Below are 25,000 nucleotides of genomic sequence, written 5' to 3' on the forward strand. Positions count from 1 at the left end.
GTTTCTTTAGTCATCCAAAAGTTCAATGAGTTTCAAATTGGGACAATGTTGACACTTACCACTGTTTTTTTCAGGTTGGATCTGTAACTCATGTATTTGTTGCGATGTGCAGTATGCATTGCATTATCAAACTATTCTTGGAGTGGAAACATAGACAGGACCTGGGGCCTCATGTAAGAAGACTTGCGTGGAAATCTTACTAAAACATTGCGTACGCACAAAGCTGTAAATGTGCGTACGCAGAAAAAATTTCAGATGTATGAAACACTGCGGACGCCGAATCTCACGCATATTCTTTTGTACATCTGAATGAACGTGAAACTGAGCGCAACATGCACGAGCACAAAACCCCTCCCTGCCTCCTCCCCCGTATGAATATGCTAATGACTATGCTAATGGAAAACCCAATGAAAAAGCAATGGCAAAATCAAGCAAAAAGAGAAACTTTGAACAGAATGTGAAATGGAGGTGCTGCTTTCGGAGGTAGACTGGAGAAAAGCAGTGTTATTTGCAAGTTTGTTCTCCGGAATTAACAACAAAAGAAAAAAAATAGAGTGGGAGAGTTTAGCTGATGCGGTTAACACAGTTGGGTCTGAACATCGCACTGAGTGCATTAAAAATAGAAATAGTGTGGTTTATATCTGTAAAATGTTACAGTACCCTTAGCAGTCTCAGTGGCGAACCTCGTAAGATGCACGTGATCATGTATTGACACGTTCGAGCATAAACTCGGCTCGAATCCAGCGTCTGATGAACTCTTTCTTCTTTATTTCCCGCTACATATCAGATTTTGCCCACTATTTATCACGAGAAAGACAAGTAGGAATCATTAATAAGTTTCTGCATCATATTTTATTTGCACATTTATTGAATGGAAATGTTTCTGATTCACGTATGCAAATTCATCTTCAGATAGTGTCTTTATAGCAATGTGCGTGCAGTAGATAGCTCAGATTACATTGGGAAAACAGGCGACCGCTGCAAATTGTGCTTTAATTTTTGGCTGGTCAACTGTATGGTATGGAAACCTTATATACCTACTAGATGAACCTGTCTCATACAGCTGCCATTGCAAGGCTCAGACACTTTGTAGAGAGGAATTTAACACAACTGCCTCTAGGAGTCGCCAATGGAAATAAAACAGACACGCACAAAAAATGTGCGTACGCCTGCCAGAAAGCTGCCGTGAACCTGCGCACATTCCCACGTTCAGTTCATTGTTAGTAAATCCAAACGTGAGCAATTCTGAGCGTGAAATCTGCCGTACACAAAGTTTTTGTGCGTACGCAGCATTGATACATGAGGCCCCTGGTCCGATAAACTCACTGCACAGACAGTGTGACCGTCCTTCTCAGAACAGCACTAGGCCATGGCGTGACCCCAGTATAAACTCACACGTCTTCCTCATCTTCAGTCATCATTCCAACATAGGAGCGCGCAATCTAACCAAAAGCAGGAGACGCAACTTTCGCGACACAAACTCTACAATGCAGCACCTTGCGATATTTGCAAATAAGACAAATGAATCATATTTATTATCATTTGACAGTAATGGAGTAACGCCGCCAAATGTAGCGAAGTAAGAGTAATGATTTTTCTCTAATAATTTACTTGGGTAAAAGTACACGTCTTTAAATGTACTCAAAAAGTACACGTTACCCAACAGTTTTACTCAAGTAAATGTAACAAAGTAAATGTATTTCGTTACTACCCTTTCGTTCTTTACTACTTTGGACTCAAATACAAATACTGTACAGGTAAACATTTGCCATTGAGGTGAACATGTTGTACAGAGCAGTGTAAAAATAGCAGTTGTGCAAATATTCCTGTTGTTGTCCTGTCATTTAGTGTGTGTGTATCAGTCTAGTTTCCTGTGAACAGAACGTTAGGATTATTAAAAATCGCCAAGCTTTAGTGGGAAATTATGTCATCCCGGACGTAATTTTTCCCTGTAAACCACGCTGAAGACATTTGGAAGACAACCGTAAATCTGACTCTGCGGTAGAAATGACCACACCAGAGATAATGATTGTAGACCTTTAATGAATATTTACCAAACAATCAATCCTTCAAAACCTCACACAATCTCCGGCATTTCTTGGAACGCTATAATTAGGAATAATACCATAGAGACTACAAAACAAGCTCAGTGTACGCAAGTAAATACACTTCCAATGATCTCTGACTTGGGTGACACTGCCGTTCTCAGAGGAGCTGACATGCGTACGTTTGGTTGGTGTGATTTGCGGTCAGGGGAAAGCTGACATGAACTTTGCTGTGTCTAGAAGAGGAGCATTGCAGACTCATCCATACACATATTCATCAGCGCTGTCAGACGCTGGAGCTCTTTCTTCTTAACCAAGCTTGGAAACGCTGGAGTTTGGTAAATTACGATCGGCTGTTTCTGAAGGCCAGGGAACTGCACATAGCAACACGCTCTCCAGCTGGGGGAAAGTTTACGGTGTTTGGAGCTTAAGTTGTAATTTATGTGGTGCAGTCTTCAGATTACAGAACAACGGTCGCTGTGAGGCTTATTTGTAAGTTTTGCTGTTGGGAGTAGGCGTTTAGTTTCTAAAACATCTTTCAAACTTTATATTCATCAAAGTCTCTAGGAAAACACAACTTCAATACTGTTATTAAGCAGTGTTTATGGCAGGGGTCTCAAACTCAATTTACCTGGGGGCCGCAGGAGGCAAAGTCTGGGTGAGGCTGGGCCGCATAAGGGATTTCACAAAAAAAGTCCTCAAATGTCATTATTAACAGTTTTAATTATTTCTTCTGAACATGAAGTGTCCTGAACATTAATAGAACATTGAGTGAAGATTATGAACAGTTCTTCTGAACGTGGCATCTTTTGCCTACTTCTTGCTGCCAGAGACTTGACAGCGCTTCTTCTCACAAATCTGAACCACATTTGGCTTTAGAGCGGAAGCAGTTGAGACCCTCAGTATGGCTTGAAGATGATCATCATTAAGTCTAGACCTGTACTTTGACTTATTGAAGTCCTAGGGAAAAAAGTGGGGGAACTCACTCAAAACTTCTATTCCCTCACCTAAAAAAAAAGGCGTATATATGTATAAATAAAACACCCCCACCCCACTCCAGTCACATCAGTCTGTACCAGTCTGTATCTACCTATAATATCAATATATATAAGATGCAGGGCAGGCACGTGCACACATAGGGCTCAACCTGTGCAGAGCACATGCCCTTTTTAGTCTTGCATAGAAAGCGCCCTTCCAAAATGATCAAAAGTGCCCCCGCGACGCGACACACCCTCGGTCCCGCCCTTCAGTAGGCGCGCGATAACACCGCTCTTGAGTACGCGCGACAACACAGCTAATCAGAACGCGCGCGACAACGCGCATTGAGTTACAAGCGCGCGCTCCCCGCTCCGCTGATTCTGTCAGAGTACAGCGGTCGGCGCGGGCCACAAAATATTGCACTGAGGGCCGCAAATGGCCCACGGGCCGCGAGTTTGAGACCCCTGGTTTATGGTATAGGCAGCACGGTGGCTCAGTGGTTACCACTGTCACATCACATAAAGAAGGTCGCTGGTTTAAGTCTCAAGCGGGTTCAGTTGGCATATCTGTGTGAGTTTGCTTGTTCTCTCCGTGTTGGCATTGGTTTCCTTTGGGTGCTCCGGTTTTCTCCAGTTAAAAGACATGTGCTATAGATGAATTGGATGAACTAAATTGGCTGTAGTGTATGAGTGTGAATGTGTGTGTATGGGTGTTTCCCAGAATTGGGTTGCAGCTAGAAGGGTATCCACTGCGTAAAACATATGCTGGAATAGTTGGGGGTTCATTCCGCTGTGGTGACCCATGATAAATAGGGTCTAAGCCGAAGGAAAATGAATGAATGAATGAATGTTTACAACATTGTATTGCAAATATTATTATATTACACATATACCATGTGTATTATTATCAATGGCGGGTGTGTATTTTTGTGTCAAAACTCCACGAAGAAGTGAGATCAGCCTTCAGTGGCACACTGCTGAGATAAGACTGAAGCCCGGTCGCGTACACTCACTCTCTCTACTTTCGTGCTCACCCGCTTTCTCTGTCAGTGACATTGCTGCGCGCATTAGTTCCCTGCATTCCTCAGAACTTAACCCTCAAATTGACACAGGTAATAAAAAAATTCAACTTCAGTCATGCTCATGTTGTGAAATACTACCAAAATGTCCACTGTTGATGATATTACACTTCTGTTTTCAATAGCAATTTTAAAACTTTTAATATAGGAAGTTCTCGGCTATGCATAGGCTATTATTAATCAGAAATTGAGTGTACATAGTTTTACGTTAGGAAGTGCAGTATGAATTTACAAACAGCAAGCGACTGAGAACGGATGCAACACGTTGATCCAATGTAGTTTTCAGTCACAGTCATGTAAAAGTAATATTCAACTTGTTTAGTTTTGCCTTCACTCATTTTTGTTTTCAGTCGTGACACAAAGCACGAGTCTTACTCTGGTCTAGAAAAATGCATTAAAACTGTCATGGACCAGGTTTGATCTGGGCTCCTCTATCCTGTCTGTTCTCTGTCTCAGCTGTTTCCTCTCACAATCAGCGCTGGCGCACACCTACTTATACTTGCCCTTTTGTGAAGCTGTTTGACAAATTATTGTGATTTACTATCAGCATACTCTGTGCGGCTTCTCTTACTATTAAACCAACCTTCAAAGAGTTCTTGTCTAGTCTAGTCTAGTCCCGTTTAGGGAAAGTAAATTTGCAGCAAGGTGCCATAACACAGGCGAAGTTCATGTATACAGTAATAAAATATTACCACACAACATACCATACATCATTATGTAGGTGCATCCTTCTCCCTAATGACCTAATGGCCACCATTATAAAATAATGTATGGTTGTATTTGTCCTGCAAATAGGAACTCTAAAACGACGTCCTGGGGAGAATAAACCCTTTTACCAGCGTAATTTTCAGACTACAGCTGATCAAATCATTATAGCACAGATAAGTGACAAGTCGATCTCTCTGTTGTATTTTGTAGTGCTTTATTTATACCATAGTAATTTGTTAGTGTCTGCTTTGCTTTGGCTTTTTCAGGGTTACTTATTTTAATATCCTGATTGCAACAGAGAAATATTGGGAAATCTCTGTAGACTGATAGCATTTCATGCTGTTCAGACTTATAATCTTAAAATGTGAGCAAAATCAACTGTTTTGTCATCACTTTAAATATTTAGAAAGATAATCATTTAAATGCTAACTCTAAAGTGATTTTTGTAAATTAGTAACGGCCTCTGCTGTTCTGACCATCAGCTCCACATGTGAATGAATGGCAGAAGAAAGTAGTTCCACATACAAAAAGGTTTTGAGACTCTCCGTGTTTGATTTTATATATATATATATATATATATATATATATATATATATATATATATATATATATATATATATATATATACATACATATATATATACACAATTACGCAGTTGAACTGTTGTATAAACGCAATATCAGACAGTGCAATGTGGCTGCATATCGTCATTCGGCTTACTGCTCGAGCCAACGCACGCCTCCCACCAGTGCCGATATACAGCAATATCGTACTGCTACTTGTGTGTAATTGCCAGATCCCTGTCTTTGGTTACTATCTCATATTTTCCCCTCTCTCTTTGTTGACATGCAGCTTTCGAATTGAAGTTTGTTTGTTTGTTTGTTACACTGTGAAACTGTAGGAGATTGTAGCAATTGAGAAGGTGAAACTGAAGCTGTTTGCCTTTGTCTCTCTGTCTCCAGCACATCACCACGGACAGCTACATCCCCTGCCTGACTGACCTCTGCAAGGCCTTGTGGGAGGTGATGCTCAGTTACTATCTGACCATGCAGTGGCACGATGAGCACTACAAAGAAGAAGAGGCTAGTCCTGCAGCAGGTGAGCAAATAAAACTGCGCCTTAAAGGGACAGTTGACCTAACATTTTATTATATTTCCAGACTGGTATACATTACCTGACAAAAGTCTTGTCACCTATCCAAGTTTTAGGAACAACAAATAATAACTTCTAGTTGACCATTTGGTTTCAGAAGTGGCTTATATGAAAGGCAAATGCCTCTAGATTACCCTTATCTTACCAAAATAAAACATGATCATACCTTGATATTTGATTATATAATTAGAACAATAAAGTCTGACTTTGCTTAGACAAAAGTTTTGTCATTTAACAGAAATAATGTACAGTATAGAATATAAAGTCATGCTGCAGTGGAAACAGAATGAATATTGTGTATGACTCCCATGAGCTTGGACGACTGTATCCATACAACTCTGCAATGACTCAAAATACAGTCATCTGGAATGGCAAAGAAAGCGTTCATGCAGGACTTCCAGAGTTCATCAAGATTCTTTAGATTCATCTTCAATGTCTCCTCCTCCATCTTACCCCAGACATGCTCAATAATGTTCATGTCTGGTGACTTTGCTTTCCAATCCTGGAGCACCTTGACTTTCTTTGCTTTCAGGACCTTTAATGTAGAGGCTGAAGCATGAGTAGGAGTGCTATCCTGCTGAAGAATTTGCCTCTCCTGTGGTTTGTAATGTAATGGCCAGCACCACTCTCCAGATCTCTTGCACGCCCCCATGCTGAATGTAACCCCAAACCATGACTTTTCCTTCACCAAACTTGACTGATTTCTGTGAGAATCTTGGGTCCATGCGAGTTCCAATATCCAATAGGCCTTTGTGATATACAATATATATATATATATATATATATATATATATATATATATATATATATATATATATATATATATATATATATGTATATAAAAATATTTTTTGATATATAATTCTATATTATAATTTTATTTATTTTAAAATATATTTAATATATATTATTTTTAGCTAGCCATAACAGCCATGTTTTTATTAACATTATCTGTGGTTTTATATTATTTAGTATTTTATAATAAGAAACAAAGATATTAAGGATACAAATATTTTTTTTTTATTTCTTCTTCTTTTTTTGCTCTTTTAAACAGAAGTAAAGCAAAAAAAAAAACAGTACACAGTGTCTGACCTGTAAATGTCCCCAGGCAGAATCACACAGTTGCATGTCAAGTGCACTTGCTACTCTTTTTTAGTCTTAATAGCTAATAGTTGATCTTTCTGCTGACGCGACTCCTCTTGTGTTCCTGGAGGTCGTTCTATATTATGTCTCGTTTATATGCGTAACTGTAAATTCGTTTGAGCCGAATGAGCTAGAGATTCACCGGGCATGATGGAGAGATTTGTAAGCATTTCATTAGTGTGAGTCTGCCTTGTGTATTCAGAGGAAATGCAGTAATCGACACAGCAGTGGTCAAGGAGACTGAGCAGGTAATTGAAAGGGCCGCTGTGCTGTTAGCCGATGCAGTGTACTTTGTAACGTTTGCCTTTCTGTCTCGCCTCCGCTTCGATTTCTGAGGTCACTGAGCAGTGCTGGAATAGATTGCTGCTTGTTCTTGGTTCGGTCTTTCATTGGAAATTCATTGAACCTTTCTAAAGTACCTTAATAACCACTATGGAGGGAGGGCATAAGAAACACTACAGACTGAATGGATGTTGTTGGGGTTGGTAATGATGATTTTTGTGGTTATTTTCTATTAATATTAAATGAAGATCATTTATTTTCCACCTCAGGTTTGTACTATATTACAATTTAGCAGTTGTTTGTACTTAAATGGATAGTGCGCCATAAATTAACAATTAATTTACTCACTCTCAAACCATTTTAGAAGCTCAGCTGAACATTCAAGAACATTTTTAGCTAATATTTGTGGTCATTGGTGATTCATAAAATGCACGTCAGCAACTCCTGCACTTTGCGAGTCAGAAAAACATATACTGGCCATTCTTCAACTGCTGCACTTTTAGCCTTGTGAAGTTGAGTATTAAAACAAACTTAACGCAACATAGCCTCATAAGTTTAAACAATTTGTCTAGTTTTAACATCTGTAGGAGGACAAACTTAGATAAGAAGATGAACATTTTTTTCCATTGTGAACTGAACAAATGTCAATTCCACCCCATCTAAATATACAGCTTTTTTTAAAATGAAATACATTTTGGCAGTCAAACATTGTCTAAGATAATTTTTGCACCTAGTTTAGCCAATCTTTACACAATATATATAATAATTATACATTTGTCAAAGAAATAAATTAGTTGTATGCTGAATTGTACAATTGTCACACTTTAAAATGTAATATTAATTTGGTCAAGAGCTTATTAAAAAATAAATAAACTGAATTTGTATATTAAAGACGGTGAACTTACATTGTAAATACACTTTTAATGTGTGATGAAAACATTTTAAATATTTTTTTAAAAATGTGTGTGGTGATGGAAATTACAGTGGTTTAAATGACATTTCAACAGTTTATTATTGAAAATTTAAGATGGCTTCATCGATTAGGTTTGAATTGATACTAGCATTTCATGTATACAAATTACACTTATTTACCTTATTTTATTTGGCTTTTAAAAACATCTTTGAAGGTGCAACATGTTTGGAAATGACTTAGAATAAAAAACATGACCTTATCAAGCGATATTTACCTTGATTTTTCTTCAAGTGTTGTTGTTAAAATTTTAATTCCCTCCATCTTGAACATGTTCTCAGATGGGACTATTCATTTTCATAGAAACCACCTAAATAATCTTTCACACAAACTTTTTAAAGCCATATTACAGTGTTGTGGTGAAAATGACACTGATAATAGCTACATTTTGTATAAAAAATAATATTGATAATAGTCTCACATTAATAACTATAAAATATTTAAATGATTTCACTAGTGCTTAATTAAGATACAGTAATAGATACCAGATAAATAATATTTAAAAATGTTGTTTTTATTGTTGAAGTTTAAAACTCTGGGTGTGCGACAAGGTGAAAACAGTGAGTTTGACACTTAAAAGGAGGTTGAATAATGTGAAAAAATATAATAGAGAGGTAGTAATTTTTTTAAAAGTAGGTGTTATTGTTAGTTTGACAAAAAAAGAGGAGTTTGAACAAAATTATAAATATTTTTGGATATATGATCAAAGGACATAAAAGTGCCTGTAGTTTAAGAATTACCCATACAAGAAAAACTACATGAATACAAGTGGCTCCTGATGATACACTGAGGCTTTAAACAATCAGTCTGTGCAAGCAACTGAATATTTTCATTTTTTAGGTAATATTCAAATGAAAGGTAATTATGGTAGTATTTAGGTGTTTCATGATTTACCTTAATAACGTTATGGAGGTAAGCAAATGAAACGTTACCGACTGAATGGATGTTGTTGCTGTTGGTAATGATGATTTTTGTGCTTATTTTTTATGAGTGTTAAATGAGGGAAAGTAATATCCTTTATTTTCCACCTCAGCTTTGTACTGTATTACGGTTTAGCAGTAGTTTGTACTTAAAGGGATAGTACACCATGAATTAATAATTTATTTTCTCACTTTTAAACCATTTTAGGAGCTCAGCTGAACATTAGATAATATTTTCAGCTAAAGTTGTGGTCATTTGTGATTCAGAAAATGAATGTCAGCCACTACTGCACTTTGAGAGTCAAAAAACATATACGGGTAAAATAATATTAATTCAAGTGGCTCCTGATGATTAAACAATCAGTCTGTGCAATAAACAGAAAAGGTAATTATGGTAGTTTTGAGGTGATTTATGAATCGCTAAGCTAAAAATCTTATTTAATGTTCTACTGAAGTAAATAGACATTTATGTCTTGGATGACTTGAGAATAAGTAAATAACAAGAAATATTTTTTTTCATTGTTAGTGGTTATTGCTTAAAAGTATTTTTCGCTTTAATATTTCTTGACATTTCTTGAAAGAAATTTGGATCATGCGGCTTGCCAAAATAATTAATATAAACTTGGCAAAACACACATTTCTCTCCACATCTGCCCTCTAAAAGCAATTACTTCTAACAGTCATAATTATTCAGCTACTGTGCCAAAATGGCTTTTATACATAACATAAAATTTTATTTAATGATGTAAAATAAATTTAGTGTACCATATGCTTTAAACAAGTTAAAGACCTGCCCATGGGATAGCACCCTCTTAATGAATATTGGATAAGACGAAATGGCCAACCATTCAGCCCAAAATATACTATCTCATTGAAACTCCAAGTGATTTTACAAGAGAGAAGAGAAGGCCTACAAGTCTTTAGAGAATTTGAATACCTCCAATTTTGTTCTATGTTGTCATGAGCAAGAAATAATGTTCCATGATTACCAGATTTAAAACTATGTAGAGCTAAAAACCGAGGTTCTGCCAGCCAAACACAAGGAAAGAAGACGGAACTGTACAAGGCCTAGGTAATCATCAGCAAGCATAACAACTGCATTCTGACAGTGAACTGCAGCTGTATGGCAGGGTATGTGAGCATACATTTTTACATATTATTGTAAGCATTCAGTGTCCGCAGTTTAATTAACCATATTTAACTGTTTTTGCTGAATCACTGTTGTAATCAAAAACAAGTAATGTGTATGATTCAGCATAGCGTGAGCTTTCCTGATATTAAATGGGAACTGTAGAGTCAAGCATTTTTAATTAGGTCCTCACTCCATTCAGCTCTTATGATGGCTGTTAGCCAAAGACGTCTGAGGTTGGCATTAAAAGCGGTGTGGTGTACGGTAAAATTTAAGTTTTCTATTTTCGAATTTGGCATCCAACCGCACAACATGACATGTTTGCTATTGCAACAGTGTGCGCGATGTAACCCGTGTGACGTCATGTGTGACGTAGGTTGGTAATTCCCCTATAGAATAGCCATGTTAATAACGTTTTTTTTCACTTACTTTTGAAGTGCCTTGGACTTCTGATTTCGTTGTTGATCTTTATGAATCCCTTAACCAAAGAGCACTGACAGATTCACTACCCCTGAAGAACCCTTTTGGTTTGATCTTGAATTTAATCTAAAGTCAACAAATTTTTTTAAACTAAAGTCAACAAATTTCTTTATTATTATTAATTTAGTTTTTTTTCCACCTTTAATTAGACAGCATAGTAGGGTGTATTGACTAGAAAGCATGGGGATCAGAGAGAGGGGAAGGTTTGGCAAAGTGTGTCAAGGAGGGAATCAAACTCCATCGCCACCACAGTGTAATATGTAGAATACTGTACAAATTAGCCACATTTCAGTTAATACTTAAAACAGTCATCGTCATGTTAGATTTCTTGATTTTAAAGAACTTTCACTCAAAATCCTCTGCTGTCAGTCAAACTGTACGTTGATATTAAATTAAATGTATACAATTTTTACTATAATAGGCACAGATAATCTTTACACGCTCCCACAAGTCATTAAAAGCTTTTTTTAAACCCAGCCATTTTCGATATACACACAAATAGATTTGACGAAAGTCTTGCCCTTGCTCCTTGTGTCATTCTCCTTTCGGTTGAGTGAACGCTAGCGTGTTTGACTGCCGCTGCTCCCCAGACTGGATTTTATTATTACCTTGTTTTACTTTCTAAATTTTTATTTTGTTTTATTTTTTTTCTGGTTTTATTACCTTTTAACACATTGTTTTTCTTACATTTTGACTGGACAACTCCTTTCAGTCAAGCTGTCAAAACGCGAGCTCTTGCCACTACGAAGCTGGCTATCTTCTCTGTCTTAGATAAGTAAGTAAACACTTTCTTTTGGAGTGTCGGTCGTATGCTGGTTTTGGTGTTGGTGATCTTAGTAAGGGCAACTTTCCCATCTACTTGCACCATTTTCGTTTAGTGTGTTGGCTAACACTGTTTTTAAACCTGGCTGTGTATACGCGGCTGCAGGATGTCTATGTTGACGCTTGTCATTGGCTTATTATTTGTTTTGATAAGTGTTTACGTGGTGCTCCAGGACTCATTTTCGCCCTCCGGCTTGTGGATTACTAATATGCTTTTTTTACTTGACTTTGGGTCTGCATTACTTTAACTGTAAACCCCGGTCAACCTGCCTGTCAGTCTCTACAGTCACTGTGTTGTTCTTGGAATTGTAATTGTTCTAGATCAACGTGTACAACTTCACCTCATGGGTCATCATCAGATATACCTGTTCTCTGGCCTCCCTTTTGCCTTTTTCAACGATGACGGACATTTCAGAAATATTTGTCATTTAAAATTTGTCTCAATAAGACATTTACCAGACATCGGTTCAAGTGGATATGAGTCAATATCTTCCAACATTTTATCGAATTAAGAATAAATTTGGAACTTATTATGACAACCATGACTTTTCGTTACATTCGCCATATTGGCACAGTGCCACCTACTGGTCTGGATCTACGAAAATTGGTTATTTTTGCTCAAAAGGGTCTAAAACACTTGCTACTTATTGCTGTATTTCTCGTTTCATACTATCAAATCTTATAACGAGTACATCAGAGCCTTTACTGATAAAATATTTGATGCAGTCATTTGAGCTTGGCAGTTTTTTTTTACCAATAAATTGATCTTGACCCTGCTGAAAAATCCAGCTTAAACCAGCCTAGGCTGGTTGGCTGGTTTTAGCTGGTTGACCAGCCTGGTTTTAGAGGGGTTTTGGCCATTTCCAGGCTGGTTTCCAGCCATTTCCAGCCTGGTCTTAGCTGGTCAGGCTGGTAGATGACCAGCTAAAACCAGCTTGACCAGCCTAGCCAGGCTGGGAGCCCAGCCAAAACCAGCCATGTCCAGCTTAAACCAGGCTGGTCAAGCTGGTTTTAGCTGGATTTAGCTGTTCATTTTCCAGCCTGACCAGCTAAGACCAGGCTGGAAATGGCTGGAAACCAGCCTGGAAATGGCCAAAACCCCTCTAAAACCAGCCTGGTTGACCAGCTAAAACCAGCCAACCAGCCTAGGCTGGTTTAAGCTGGATTTTTCAGCAGGGGATTGTTGTTTGTGTCATGCTTCTTACCTGTCCATAAGAAAGATGATGATGATAATGAATTGATGTAGATGAACGTACATGTAGATTAATTGATGAATAGATGTACATCCTGTCCTTCGATAAACTTCATCTGAGGAGGTGCTGTTACCCTTTCAGAGAATGGAAAAGATGAATGTGTTTTTTAGGATGAGCTGACAGATGATACACTGAACTTGTCAATGTTTTGCATCGGTAATTAATGCCACCTACAGTTCTCTTTAGAAGTCATTGTTCTTGAACTTGAAAATATGCAAAAATCGCTAAGCGCTTATTCTCAAGAGCCGTCATGCCTAATGAGTAAAAGCAGCTCTCCAGATGAGGATAAATGATCATTCAGGGGCAACAGGGAAAGTGACACGCTGCAGAGCACTTTCTGCCACCTTATTACTGACGTGAAGAACAACGTGTGGAAAGGTGAAGGCCAGTCTGTGCTGCTGACACACTACTTTTATTAAATGCCCACTTGGTATGTAAACTGAAATCCTGAAAGATTGTTCTGAATTTTCCATTACACGTTGACCTGTATTGACAGCATCAATGACAGTGTTATTGCCTCATGCCTGGATTTAAATAAGTTTTGAATAATATTATATATATATATATATATATATATATATATATATATATATATATATATATATATATATATATATATATATATATGTATATATATGTGTATATATATATATATATATATATATATATATATATATATATATATATATATATATATATATATATATATATGAGCAATATCGCACGAGTAGCAGTGCGATATGGCTGTATATCGGCACTGGTGGGAGGCGCCAACTATATAGGCCCCCACTAGTGCCGATATACAGCCATATCGCAGTGCTACGAGTGTGACATTGCGTTTATACAACAGTTTGACGGCATAATTGTGTATATAAAAGCAAAATCGAACATGGAGAGTCTCAAAAACCCTTTTGTATGAGGAACTACTTTTTTCCGGATTCAAATCATAAGCTGACAGTTGAACAGTTGAGCAAGCATCTTTTAAACTGTAGATCTGTAGTGTCTGCTTTTTGCTGGCTGTATGTGGGCAGAGTAATACACAAAGGGTAAAGAGGCTGTAGGAGTTCTGATATTGCAGATATATATATATATATATATATATATATATATATATATATATATATATATATATATATATATATATATATATATATATATATAGTATAGGTAAGCATAGATTAATTTTTTAATCTAGATTAATCTCACTGTAATCTTGGAATTAATCTAGATTAAAATAGCACATTTAAATTCTGCCGAAGGCATTCAGAATATGTGTGCTACCCAAATAATGGCTAAAAGTAAATCTTTAAGTATGGGTTTCTCAAGCCAGGTGGCGCATTAGACCAGGGGCTCATTTCCTGTTTCCAAAATGCATCACACACTGCTTGAGAAACTGTTCTACTACAATTGGTGATGAAAATAAATGATGTTCAATAAGATGTTCTTTTGTTCACTAACTTTATTCAGTTAAACATGAATTTTGAACTGTAGGCCTACATTAGCTCGAAACAGGGATTTTGATTACCTTAATCCGACTAAAGTCATAACTGAACTAAACAGAAGTGGAATTAAGATGTGGAGTATGCTTATATTAGTGGCATTATTGAAACACCTCAATCAAACTATTACCGTCATCTAGGACTTTTCGCCATATTTTCTGACAAGATCTACACACGCGGCTGTGCTATATTGAACTGCATCCATGTTAGCTTGTCACGTTTGATGTGGTAATTTCACAGTAGGAATACACACAGGTTCGAAGACTCGTTCTCACCACCTACAGTGCAATTTGGCCAGGTATACATCCGCGCTAAATTATTAAAGTGAAAAGTCATCATAGCTTACGTAGAACAGACCCAGCTCCCAACCCAACTTTGAGAATAGATTAACGGCTATATTTTTTTAAATTAAAAATTAAAAATGTGGACATCAACACAATTCTATTTGGCTCTATACAACAACACAATGGATTTGAAATGAAACTAACATGTGCTATTACTGCATACTGCCAGCTTTAATTTGAGAGTATATACATCCAAATCAGGCGAACGGTGTTGGAAATACAACTGTTTGCATATATGCCTCCCGCTTGTTAAGGGTCCAAAAATAATTAGACAGAAAAAATCATAAGTCAAGCTTTCGCTTTTTAATACTTGGTTGCAAATCCTTTGCAGTCAATTACAGCCTGAAGTCTAGAATGCATAGACATCACCAGATGCTGGGTTTCATCCCTGATGATGCTCTGCCAGGTCTCTACAGCAACTTTCTTCAGTTCCTGCTTGTCTTTGAAGCATTTCCCTTCAGTTTTGTCTTCAGCAAGTGAAATGCATGCTCAATCGGATTCAGATCAGGTGATTGACTTGGCCATTGCATAACATTCCACTTCTTTCCCTTTAAAAACGTTTTGGTTGCTTTTGCAGTATGCTTTGGGTCATTTCAACCTGCATTGTGAAGCACTATTCAATGAATTCTGAAGTATTTGGCTTAATTAGAGCAATAAATATTGCCTGAACCACTTTAGAATTCAACCTACTTCTTTTGTCAGCAGTCACATCATCACTAGATACAAGAGAACCAGTTCTATTTGCAGCCATGCATGCCCATTTCATGACACTACTACCATCATGCTTCACTGCTTAGGATCATGAGCAGTTCCTTTCCTTCTCCATACTCTTCTCATTCCATCCCTCTGGTACAAGTTGATCTCGGTCTCATCTGTTCATAGAATGTTGTTCAAGCACTGTGAAGGCTTTTTTAGAACTCTTCCTGTTTTTGAGGCTTACCGGTGGTTATTATCTTGTGGTTAACCCTCTGTATTCACTCTGGTGTAGTCAATGTAAGCCTGTGTTGTGAGCTTCTGACCAGTACTGCATGTCAGATTTAAGGCCAGTGTATGCCTAATGACACAGACACCTTCAATCTAAACCATTAGAAACACCCTGCTAAATCAAGCTCTATTTCTCATTACTTTTTTAAAATTAGGATTACTTATAATAGATTACTTTCTAATTGATTAAGTTTTTTCCCCCACAAATAGCTGTCAGAGATTATACACCCTCTGAAATTAGACTGCAAAGCAAGTCACAGGCCAGTAGAGGCAATTTACCTGTTGATAGCTCTGGCAGCTATAAGAGGAGGAAAGTGAAGTCATCTCGACACGGACCGAGATGAAAACCGTCGGCAGCGGCTCGCAACAACAGGTGTAATTGTCAATTTCACACAGGGATTGGCGCATTATTCAATGTTACGGACACAAGGAACAAGTTAAGCATAACTTTACATTCAGTACAGTGCTCATTGCAGGACAGAATATCAACTAGATTTGGGTAAATAAATGATTTGAAACTACCTTAAAAGGGATCTATTGTGCAAAAATCACTTTTATAAGGGGTGTAAACACATTTGTGTGGCAACAGTGTGTGAATATAGCCAGCCTCTAATGGTAAAAATGAATTAATTAAATTTCTTATAATCACACTTGATAAAAACAGCCTACAGAAACACTTTGATTGACATTTTCCCTTTGTACATGTCATCAGAGGGGAAAAGCCCCGCCCATTAATGATGATTTCATCCTCATTAGCATAAACAGCCCTGAGTGAGAAGCAGGTGTCGGCTGTTAGAGTTTTGAATCAACCACTTCTGTGACACATAGGCTGTTTCTCAATATGCGTTCTTGTCTGTACTTGCGTTCTTGTGTCCTCATGAAACGTCATTAACCGTCGCCGAAGTATTGTTCCAATTCAAAGTTCACATCTTGCCAAGTACAGATAAAATTCCCGCCTGCGTACTTGCTCTGCTCTTTTTGCCAAGGATGCTTTGAGAGGTGACTTGTGTGAACTTACAAAGCACAGGTATCCCATAATGCATTGCAGCGTAACCAGCGAAAGGTTATGGCGAAGGAGAAAACCTGCATGGTTTTAAAAATACTTCTTTGCTGTGTTACAAATCAAAGTTTTAAGAGTTTTCAGGGGAGAATGTAGTTGTTTTAAACTTGAATCTGCAGTTTATTTATAAAGATAGTGAGTCTTTGGCGATGTGCCTCAGCTTATGCTGACTGCGACTCCCAGCCTGTCAGCAGGAGCTTCGTCATCATCTCCCCCGCCGAGAGCAGCTTTACATCGGCCAGTCCATCACGAATGTACCACTGAATTGCATCTGTCCATTATAGTTAGAACATAGTATTTAATACTTTTTGTGTATATCTAACAGACAGTTTTTGATCTGATAAATCTATTATTTTTTTCTCAGGTGTATTATTTTGTCAGTGTTATTTTGTTACCTTTTATAATTGTCTTTAATTGTGTTACCTTGTTGTACAAGGTTTGTTTTTGTTTACCAAATAGCTTAACGTTATCGTTATTTCTTATTGTTGACGTCTTGTACTTTATACTTGCATAAAGTCCATTGTAGTTTATTAAATCTGTTAATCAAAGACAGAGGTCTGTGTATAATAACACATTTTACTTCACATTTATATGGATTTATCTTTACATTTTCCTAAATCAAAAATATAAATGTATAATATTAGTATAATATTAATTATCAGGCGTGCTTTATATAATTAAATCATTTTATTGTTAATGTACAGTGAAACCGATGAGTCCATGGTGAGGTAAGTGACGTTATAAACTACACTGCCGTCCCATTTGAAAAAGTACCTGACTTGTGTCCTCGAGAGTTCATTCTTCCAAGTCTGAACTTGGCAAGTTTGAACTTCCAAGGATGCATGTCTCAACTTTGCGTACTTTGTATTGAGAAACAGCCCTATGCATTTATAGCTCCACCCCCTTTTGAAAAGAGGGCTGGGAGCACAATCTCATTTGAATTTAAAGTGACAAACACCATAATGGCATAATTAGTATCAAAACCTAAAAGGTACAGTTTCAAAGAGTTACAAAACATTATTTGTGTGATATTTTGAGCTGAAACTTCACACACACTCTCCAGGGACATCATAGACTTTTATTTTACCTTGTAAAATGGATGTAAAATTACAATTAGCAATTCTACTGTACATTTAATCCAATAAAAGGACTTAGTGGAAAGAGTAGCCCTCTTTTAAAAACTAGCTATCCCAAACTTTTGACCTGTAGCGTCTGAGCTTGAGTACGAAGTTCCAACGATGGCTGAAGGTCCTGCTTCATAGATTTGACTCTGTTGAAACGGGAATGGAGCAATCGGGAACTTTTGAGAAAGAGCGGTAAATCATGTTTCGCTTTTATTCCTGAACAATTCAGCCATTCGTCTTCATGAGCAGACTGTCAAGTGTGAACGAGGACATTCAAAGTGAAAATTTTGACTTTTTTTTTTTTTTCCAGTATTTAATGTCTCCCTTATGTCGCAGACCAGAAACAGATTTACTGGACTGTTTAAGAAAGACTGACCGTATGATTTTGGCTTCCAGATGATCCTCCTTAAGCACAAGATCGCTGCTTTCAGGCTCAGGAACGCTGGGCTGCTTTGGGTGTTTGAGCTGTAAAAGAAAAGTGGTTTGTCTGGTCGTTTGATGCATGTTTTCAGGGATGTTAAAAGACTTCATTTACTTTGGAACTCTGGTTTTCATGATGTGTGATCTGATGGATAAACTTTTAACTGCTTGATGAAGCCTGTTAGAATGCAGTCAGGATGACCTTATACTGTATTTCAAGTTATGAAAACAAATCACATCCTTTTGTGTGTGTGTGCGTGCGTGCGTGCGTGCATCCGTGCGTGTAAAATCAAATAGTATATATACAGTTCAAAATTATTAGCCCTTCTATGATTTTTTTCTTTTTCAAATATTTCCCACATTCTGTTAAACAGCAAGGAATTTTTCATAGTATAATTTATAATATTTTTTCTTGTGGAGAAAGTCTTATTTGTTTATTTTGGCTAGAATAAAAGCAGTTTTTAGGTCAATATTTTTAGCCCTATTAAGCAACTTTTTTCAATGATCCACAGAATAAACCATCATTAAACAATGACTTGCCTATTTAATCCTGGCAAACAGTTTTGTGTTTAATAGACATCTAGACAGCTTGGCTAAAACAAGGCTAAGTTTGGATAAATTTAGGGAAGAATAGCCCAAAACTAGACTAGTCATCAAATAGACAGATTAGACAGACTTTATATCTGTAGTCATTCTTTTCTGTTTATTTGATGACTAGTCTAGTTTTGGCCTATTCTTGGACGTTTTTTAGATTTTCACTGACAGGGCAAATTTAGCCTTGTTTTAGCCAAGATGACTATTTTTAGACATCTATTAGACATCTTTTAAAAACAAAAATACTTGCTGGGTAACTTGCCTAATAAAGCTATTAAGCCTTTGAATGTCACTTTAAGCTAAATACTAGTATCTTGAAAAAATTCTAGTCAAGTATTATACTGTCATCATGGCAAAAGAAATCAATTATTAGAAATGAGTTATTAAAACTATTATGTTTAGAAATGTGTTGAAAAAAGTCTTCTCTCGGTTAAACAAAAAATTGGGGAAAAATATACAAGGAGGCTAATAATTCAGGAGGGCTAATAATTCACTTCAACGGTATGTAATATCATGAGTGCTGTTTGCCTGAATGTCTTTGTTTGAAAACATGATATTCATTGATCCCACAAACAATGTATTAATATTTTACAATTCTGTGCTTTTAAGCCACACTAGAGTCAGTTTTATTTTCTTTCATCAAAGAAAATTGTTCCATAATTCATATATTCATTTCTGAATATATCTTTCTTTTTGAATGAATCATTTGAGTCAGTGATCCATTCAGTGGGTGTGGTCATAATGCATACATACTAATTTAAAGATTTTTCTCTAAATATTTAAATGATATATATATATATATATATATATATATATATATATATATATATATATATATATATATATATATACATACATTTTTTTTATTATTAATTTATTTGTTTAGTTATTAGCCCCCGTATATTTTTTCCCCAATTTCTGTTTAACGGAGAGAAAAAAAAATTCAACGCATTTCTAAACATGATAGCTTTAATAACTCATTTCTAAGTTACTTGTCTATAAATTAATTCATTAATTCATTCATTTTCTTTTCGGCTTAGTCCCTTAATCAGGGGTCACCACAGCAGAATAAACCAACAAATGTTATACACAGCTGATGCCCTTCCAGTCGCAATCCAACACTGGGACACACCCATACACACTCTTTCACACACATTCACTGCGGCCAATTTAGATTCAATTCACCTGTACCGCATGTCTTTGGACTGTGGGGGAACCCACGCCAATAAGGGGTGAACATGCAAACACTACACAGAAATGCCAACTGACTCAAACCAGCAACCTTCTTTGCTGTGAGTCGATCGTGCTACCCACTGTGCCACCGCGACACCCTAAATCTACAAAAAAAATTTACTCATAAGTTAAGAGTAGCTATTTCTCAAAAGGGACGAGGGGATATATATCTCCCGTTAGTCATTCTTATTTGATTAAACAACTTTAAAATTTAAAGACCAATAACTTAAGATAATATAATTATAAGTAACAAATATGCACAGGTTATCCTGGCATATTGGCACATCATACTCAAGTAAAATGACAGATTTTAAACACTACAGTACTGTAACACATGTACTGTAAATGTAATTGGTTACTCTCCACCTCTGGCAGGAACCCACTATAGCCACTCACTCTGAGATTCTGGAAAATATGTGGATTTGTCTCTGGATCATTGATTTTTAGTTCAGTCATTTATTATTGTGTCTATTTGTTGTTGTTAATGAGTATTGTGCTCTTGTATTATATATACTCTTATATTTTAGCAAACTGAAATGCAGGTAAACAAACAACTTTTGTTCTCTCAAACATTTACATTTATTCCTGAATCACTGAAGAGGGCAGAACTGACCTGAAATCCGCCATAGCTTTGATTGTAGACTATTAGGGGATGTTTATTTAACAATAGTCCATGACATGATCAAGATGGTTTTGTTTATTTCATAGTGAGATAATGAGGTGCTAATGATGATTCGCTTGTGACTTATTTTTCCTCGTCAGTCTGTTGAAATGAATTATCTCTAATTCTTTTCAGAGAATTAGCCCTCCAGTGTCAGGCTGTCCTGTCAGACTGGGTCAAAGACTTTCTTCTTGTTTTTTCATACCACTCTTTTATGTCTCTTCCCATCATATTCTCCTAAATTGAATGTTGCTTTTAATAAGAAACTTGACATCTAATGATGTTTTTAATAGAACCTTATTTCCTGCTGTTCATAGTGAATTACAGTTGAGCACCTGCATCCTTTGAGATTTACCAGAAAGAAAGGTTATGGCTAATCAATGTCACTTTACCCTTTATATCCTTCCTGAATAAATCTGAGCTTTAGAGCTGTCAGGGTCACCAGAGAACATGAGTCTCTGTCAGGAGTGACACAATAACACACTATTAGCATTAGCCATTAACAATTCAGGTTTTCTCAGTACTGGGTTGCTGCTGGAAGGGCATCCACTGCGTAAAACATGCTGGAATAGTTGGCGGTTCATTCCATTGTGGCAACTCCTGATAAATCAGAGACTAAGCCAAAGTAACTATGGCATCTCTGCTAATATCTTCTTTGGAACTTTTATTTTTCAAATTGTATGAATGCGTAGTATTGCATGGTACGCGCTCACTGCCTTCACCACTCCCCTGTAGTACCTTCAGCTCAACCAAGCGTGCCACAACCAAATGTGTTAACTCTTTCTTTAAAGCCTCCTTTTCAACAGTAATTTCAAAATGGCTTGCAATAACCACTAAGTCGTCTTTTCTACACATGTCAATTTGTTCCCAACTCGGTTTGAGAATAAAAGCCTATAAGTCAAATGCCGTAATACCTGCAAACAGTGTCAGCCATCTTACACAAACACCACCCAACACTCAAGATATGTATGTGGATGCATTTATAGACCTTTTTCTTGGCAGCTGCATGGAGGGCGCCATAGTGACCAGTGTCTTTCAGTAGAATGCTTAGAACGTCCGTTTACGTCATTTACAACAGGTAATTTGCGCTCTGGAAATGGACTTCAAAAGCGTTTTGAGTTGATTACGGAGTGTTTTTGTGACACACAAATTTGTGTTAAAGCCGTTAATCTGTCAGATGTGATTCAAGCGCGAGAAAACGTTTTCCTAGTTCACGTGTCTGCCGTCAGAAATACAGTGTGCGCGTGTGTGTGTGTGTTCTCAACCTTTCAGCTGTTAGCTCAGCGGCTCTTCAATGCACACACACACGCACACACACACACACACACACGCAAAGCATAATGGGTAATTTTGCGTTGTAAGAAAAAGGTCTATAGTTTTCACTATAAAATAATTTTTGGAATCTGTAAGATCCCGGACGAGCCCCCATTTGATGTTCTGTTTACGAAACACATAAGCAAACACACAATGGGGTATATGCCGAAGCATGCTAATAGGACTTTTAATTAGCCAGTAACCTGGGTTAAGCGCTTCCAGCGAATTGAATGCCAATGCAAAATCCGGTGCGTTTAAGGTCTGTTTTCTTAAAAAATCAGCGATCTCCACTAGCTGAGTGATATCCGATTTAAAGTGGGTCTCAGATTGTACAAGAAGCACTGCATTAAATTACATTTCCCCCACCATATATTTATAATATGAGCATTTATTTTACCCCAGTATATTCAATGGAGCTTCTGCGTTAGCCTGCCGATTCTGACGGGCGCGTGCGAGTAAACAGCTTTTTGTCTCGTTTTACGCTTGAGCAACTAAATAAATGCTAAAGTTTATTTAACTGAATGTATTTTAATGACATTACAACATCAATGCTGTATAAGGAACCGTATAAAATGGTAAAAAGTTCACAATAACAGGTCACCGGAAGTGTATCAGCATGGGAACTGCACTAGCTCGGCATATACCCTATATCAACAAGTGATGGACAAAATACCAAGACTAACTAAATGCAATAAAGTGAGTTTATTTACAAAGATAGGCATAATAAGTGCAAAAATATGTATATGGAAAGAACAATAAATATTTACAATATATTGAAGTATATTGAAAATTACATATAACAAATGGACACAAGATGTTTGAACAGATAGATGAGAGAGTTTGAGAGACGAGACGCGGGCGGAATCCAAACAATAAAAATAAATAAAACAAAACAATCTATGCTATTGACCCAACCTCTACCCTAACTATCCAAAAGAAAAATATAGCAGTTATTGAAAAGATATCTATTACGCACTACCTGACCTACTCTACTATGTATGAGAAAAACAAAAGTACAGTGGGTAGAGCACGCTGCTTACCTAGTGTGTCTAACTAAAGTGATATTCAAAGCTACGTGTGCACAATTTATGTCGCACGACATTCTTACCTGTCCCACTCTCCAACCTCAGATGCACATTACACTGATGGTTGACAAAATGGAGAACAGACAAATAACAACGGACAAATAACAAGTTGGAACACTGAAAACGGATTGCAATTTCGATGACACACAACACAGAAAATTCAGGGCCTCGCAAATAGCGTCCTGTCACCACTTTTATATCACAATGGCAGCGGCTGGATTGGAAACAGTGGCGTGACATCAGGGCCGACACGGCCAACAGCTGGGCAGCGGTAGCCAATCTGAGCCACTGTATGGGTAGAAACGGGAGAGAGAGAGAAAAAGATTAAGAGACTAACGGAAAAAAATAACAATAACACAACACAGGAATGTAACAGTGAGCAAGTGTGAGTAAAGAAAAGCTAAGCAAAGCAAAAATTCTTCTTCCACAGTTTACAAAACAACAATGTAGCCAAAAATGTCAACGTTTTTCCCTTGCATTTCATGTTTGAACGACAATTTCTTCACATCAGTCAGCATTTGCACATACAGTATCTGCATAAACGTGTCAAAAACAGTAGAAAAAACAGTAGGTCATTATTTGGCACTGTCACCTTGTTAGTAAACAGTAGCTGTAGGGAAGTGACAACCTGCTGTTGGCAACTCGGCACACTTGTTTATGCATAATTTGCTGGTTGTAAAAGATGTGTCTATGCTTTTGGTTGTAATGTCTAGTAAATTCACACTTTTCTGATGTAGCTTTAGGAAACAGTCTGCCATTGTTGTATACGTTCCATGGTTGTTCCGGTCTGAAAAGGAGGTGTTTTAAGGCACAATGTTGGCTGGTCCAAAATGCTTAAACATTGTTTAATACAGTAGTTCTCAAGCTTTTCGGGACCCCCAAAATAACAATGCCAATAACATGCGACCCCCACTATTTCGGAAGTAGTTATAATCATACAAATGTTGAACACAACACTCACACAAACCAATAGACCTACATAAACACAAGCAAATTGACAACACAAAAAATTGCAACAGTCTAACAAATAGCATATTTTTTTTAATTAAATTTAATATTAAGCTCACCTAATGAGAATGGAGGGCACAATATTTAAGTTACATCACAAGTTTTTTCTTGGTTAAATTTTGGAGATGCCACTTAAAGATCATCCTCCATGTTCAGTGTCCTGTATTTATTTTAAATGTACGTGAGTGCTGCAAAGGTGTCAGAAAGTTTTGCTGGTGCTGTAAAATCTAGTGCAACTGACGCTATTGCTCTGTCGTTAAAAACCTTAGGGGTTGCAAACGAAATGCTGATGGTTTTTTGTTTGGATATTGTATTTTTTATTAACTATTTTTAAAATCTTTTGTAGGTTATGGATTAACAATGGTAATCATAAAAGTTTATTCAAATTTATTTGATTTTTGGAAATCACCAAGCGACCCCCTCTCATTGTCCCGCGCCCCCTGACCCCGCCCAACAACCCCCCACCCCCCGGGGGTCCCAACCCTCACTTTAAGAACCACTGGTTTAATACACACAGAATGTACAGCAATACACAAATATCTTTACATATTAAAAAAACCACTACCTTCATGCCTTCTTCATCTCGGGGGACTTTTCTCAGTTTATTTTTGACAACTTGATTTTGTATAATGTTATTATTATATGCATTAATATTTATTATATGCATATTTATATTTGTTTAAGTAAAAACAATTTTAGATTTGTCCGCCTGT

The 25,000-nt window shown here is 37.0% G+C and overlaps 1 protein-coding gene across 20 annotated transcripts in view; it reads left to right on the plus strand.

The window, feature by feature from the left end:
• vps50 (VPS50 subunit of EARP/GARPII complex) overlaps nt 1-25,000 on the plus strand; it is a 307,794-nt gene that overhangs the window by 123,642 nt on the left and 159,152 nt on the right. For all 20 annotated transcript variants that reach the window (XR_012395216.1, XR_012395215.1, XR_012395217.1 and 17 more), the window contains exon 13: nt 5,773-5,908. Coding sequence is in view for 4 of the 20 variants with exons in the window: in XM_017352306.4 (XP_017207795.1) it covers nt 5,773-5,908 (136 nt within the window). In the remaining 16 variants the exon portion in view is untranslated. The remainder of the gene's footprint in view (nt 1-5,772; nt 5,909-25,000) is intronic.

This window comes from Danio rerio, chromosome 19 (genome assembly GCF_049306965.1).
Source record: "Danio rerio strain Tuebingen ecotype United States chromosome 19, GRCz12tu, whole genome shotgun sequence".
NCBI lineage: Eukaryota > Metazoa > Chordata > Actinopteri > Cypriniformes > Danionidae > Danio > Danio rerio.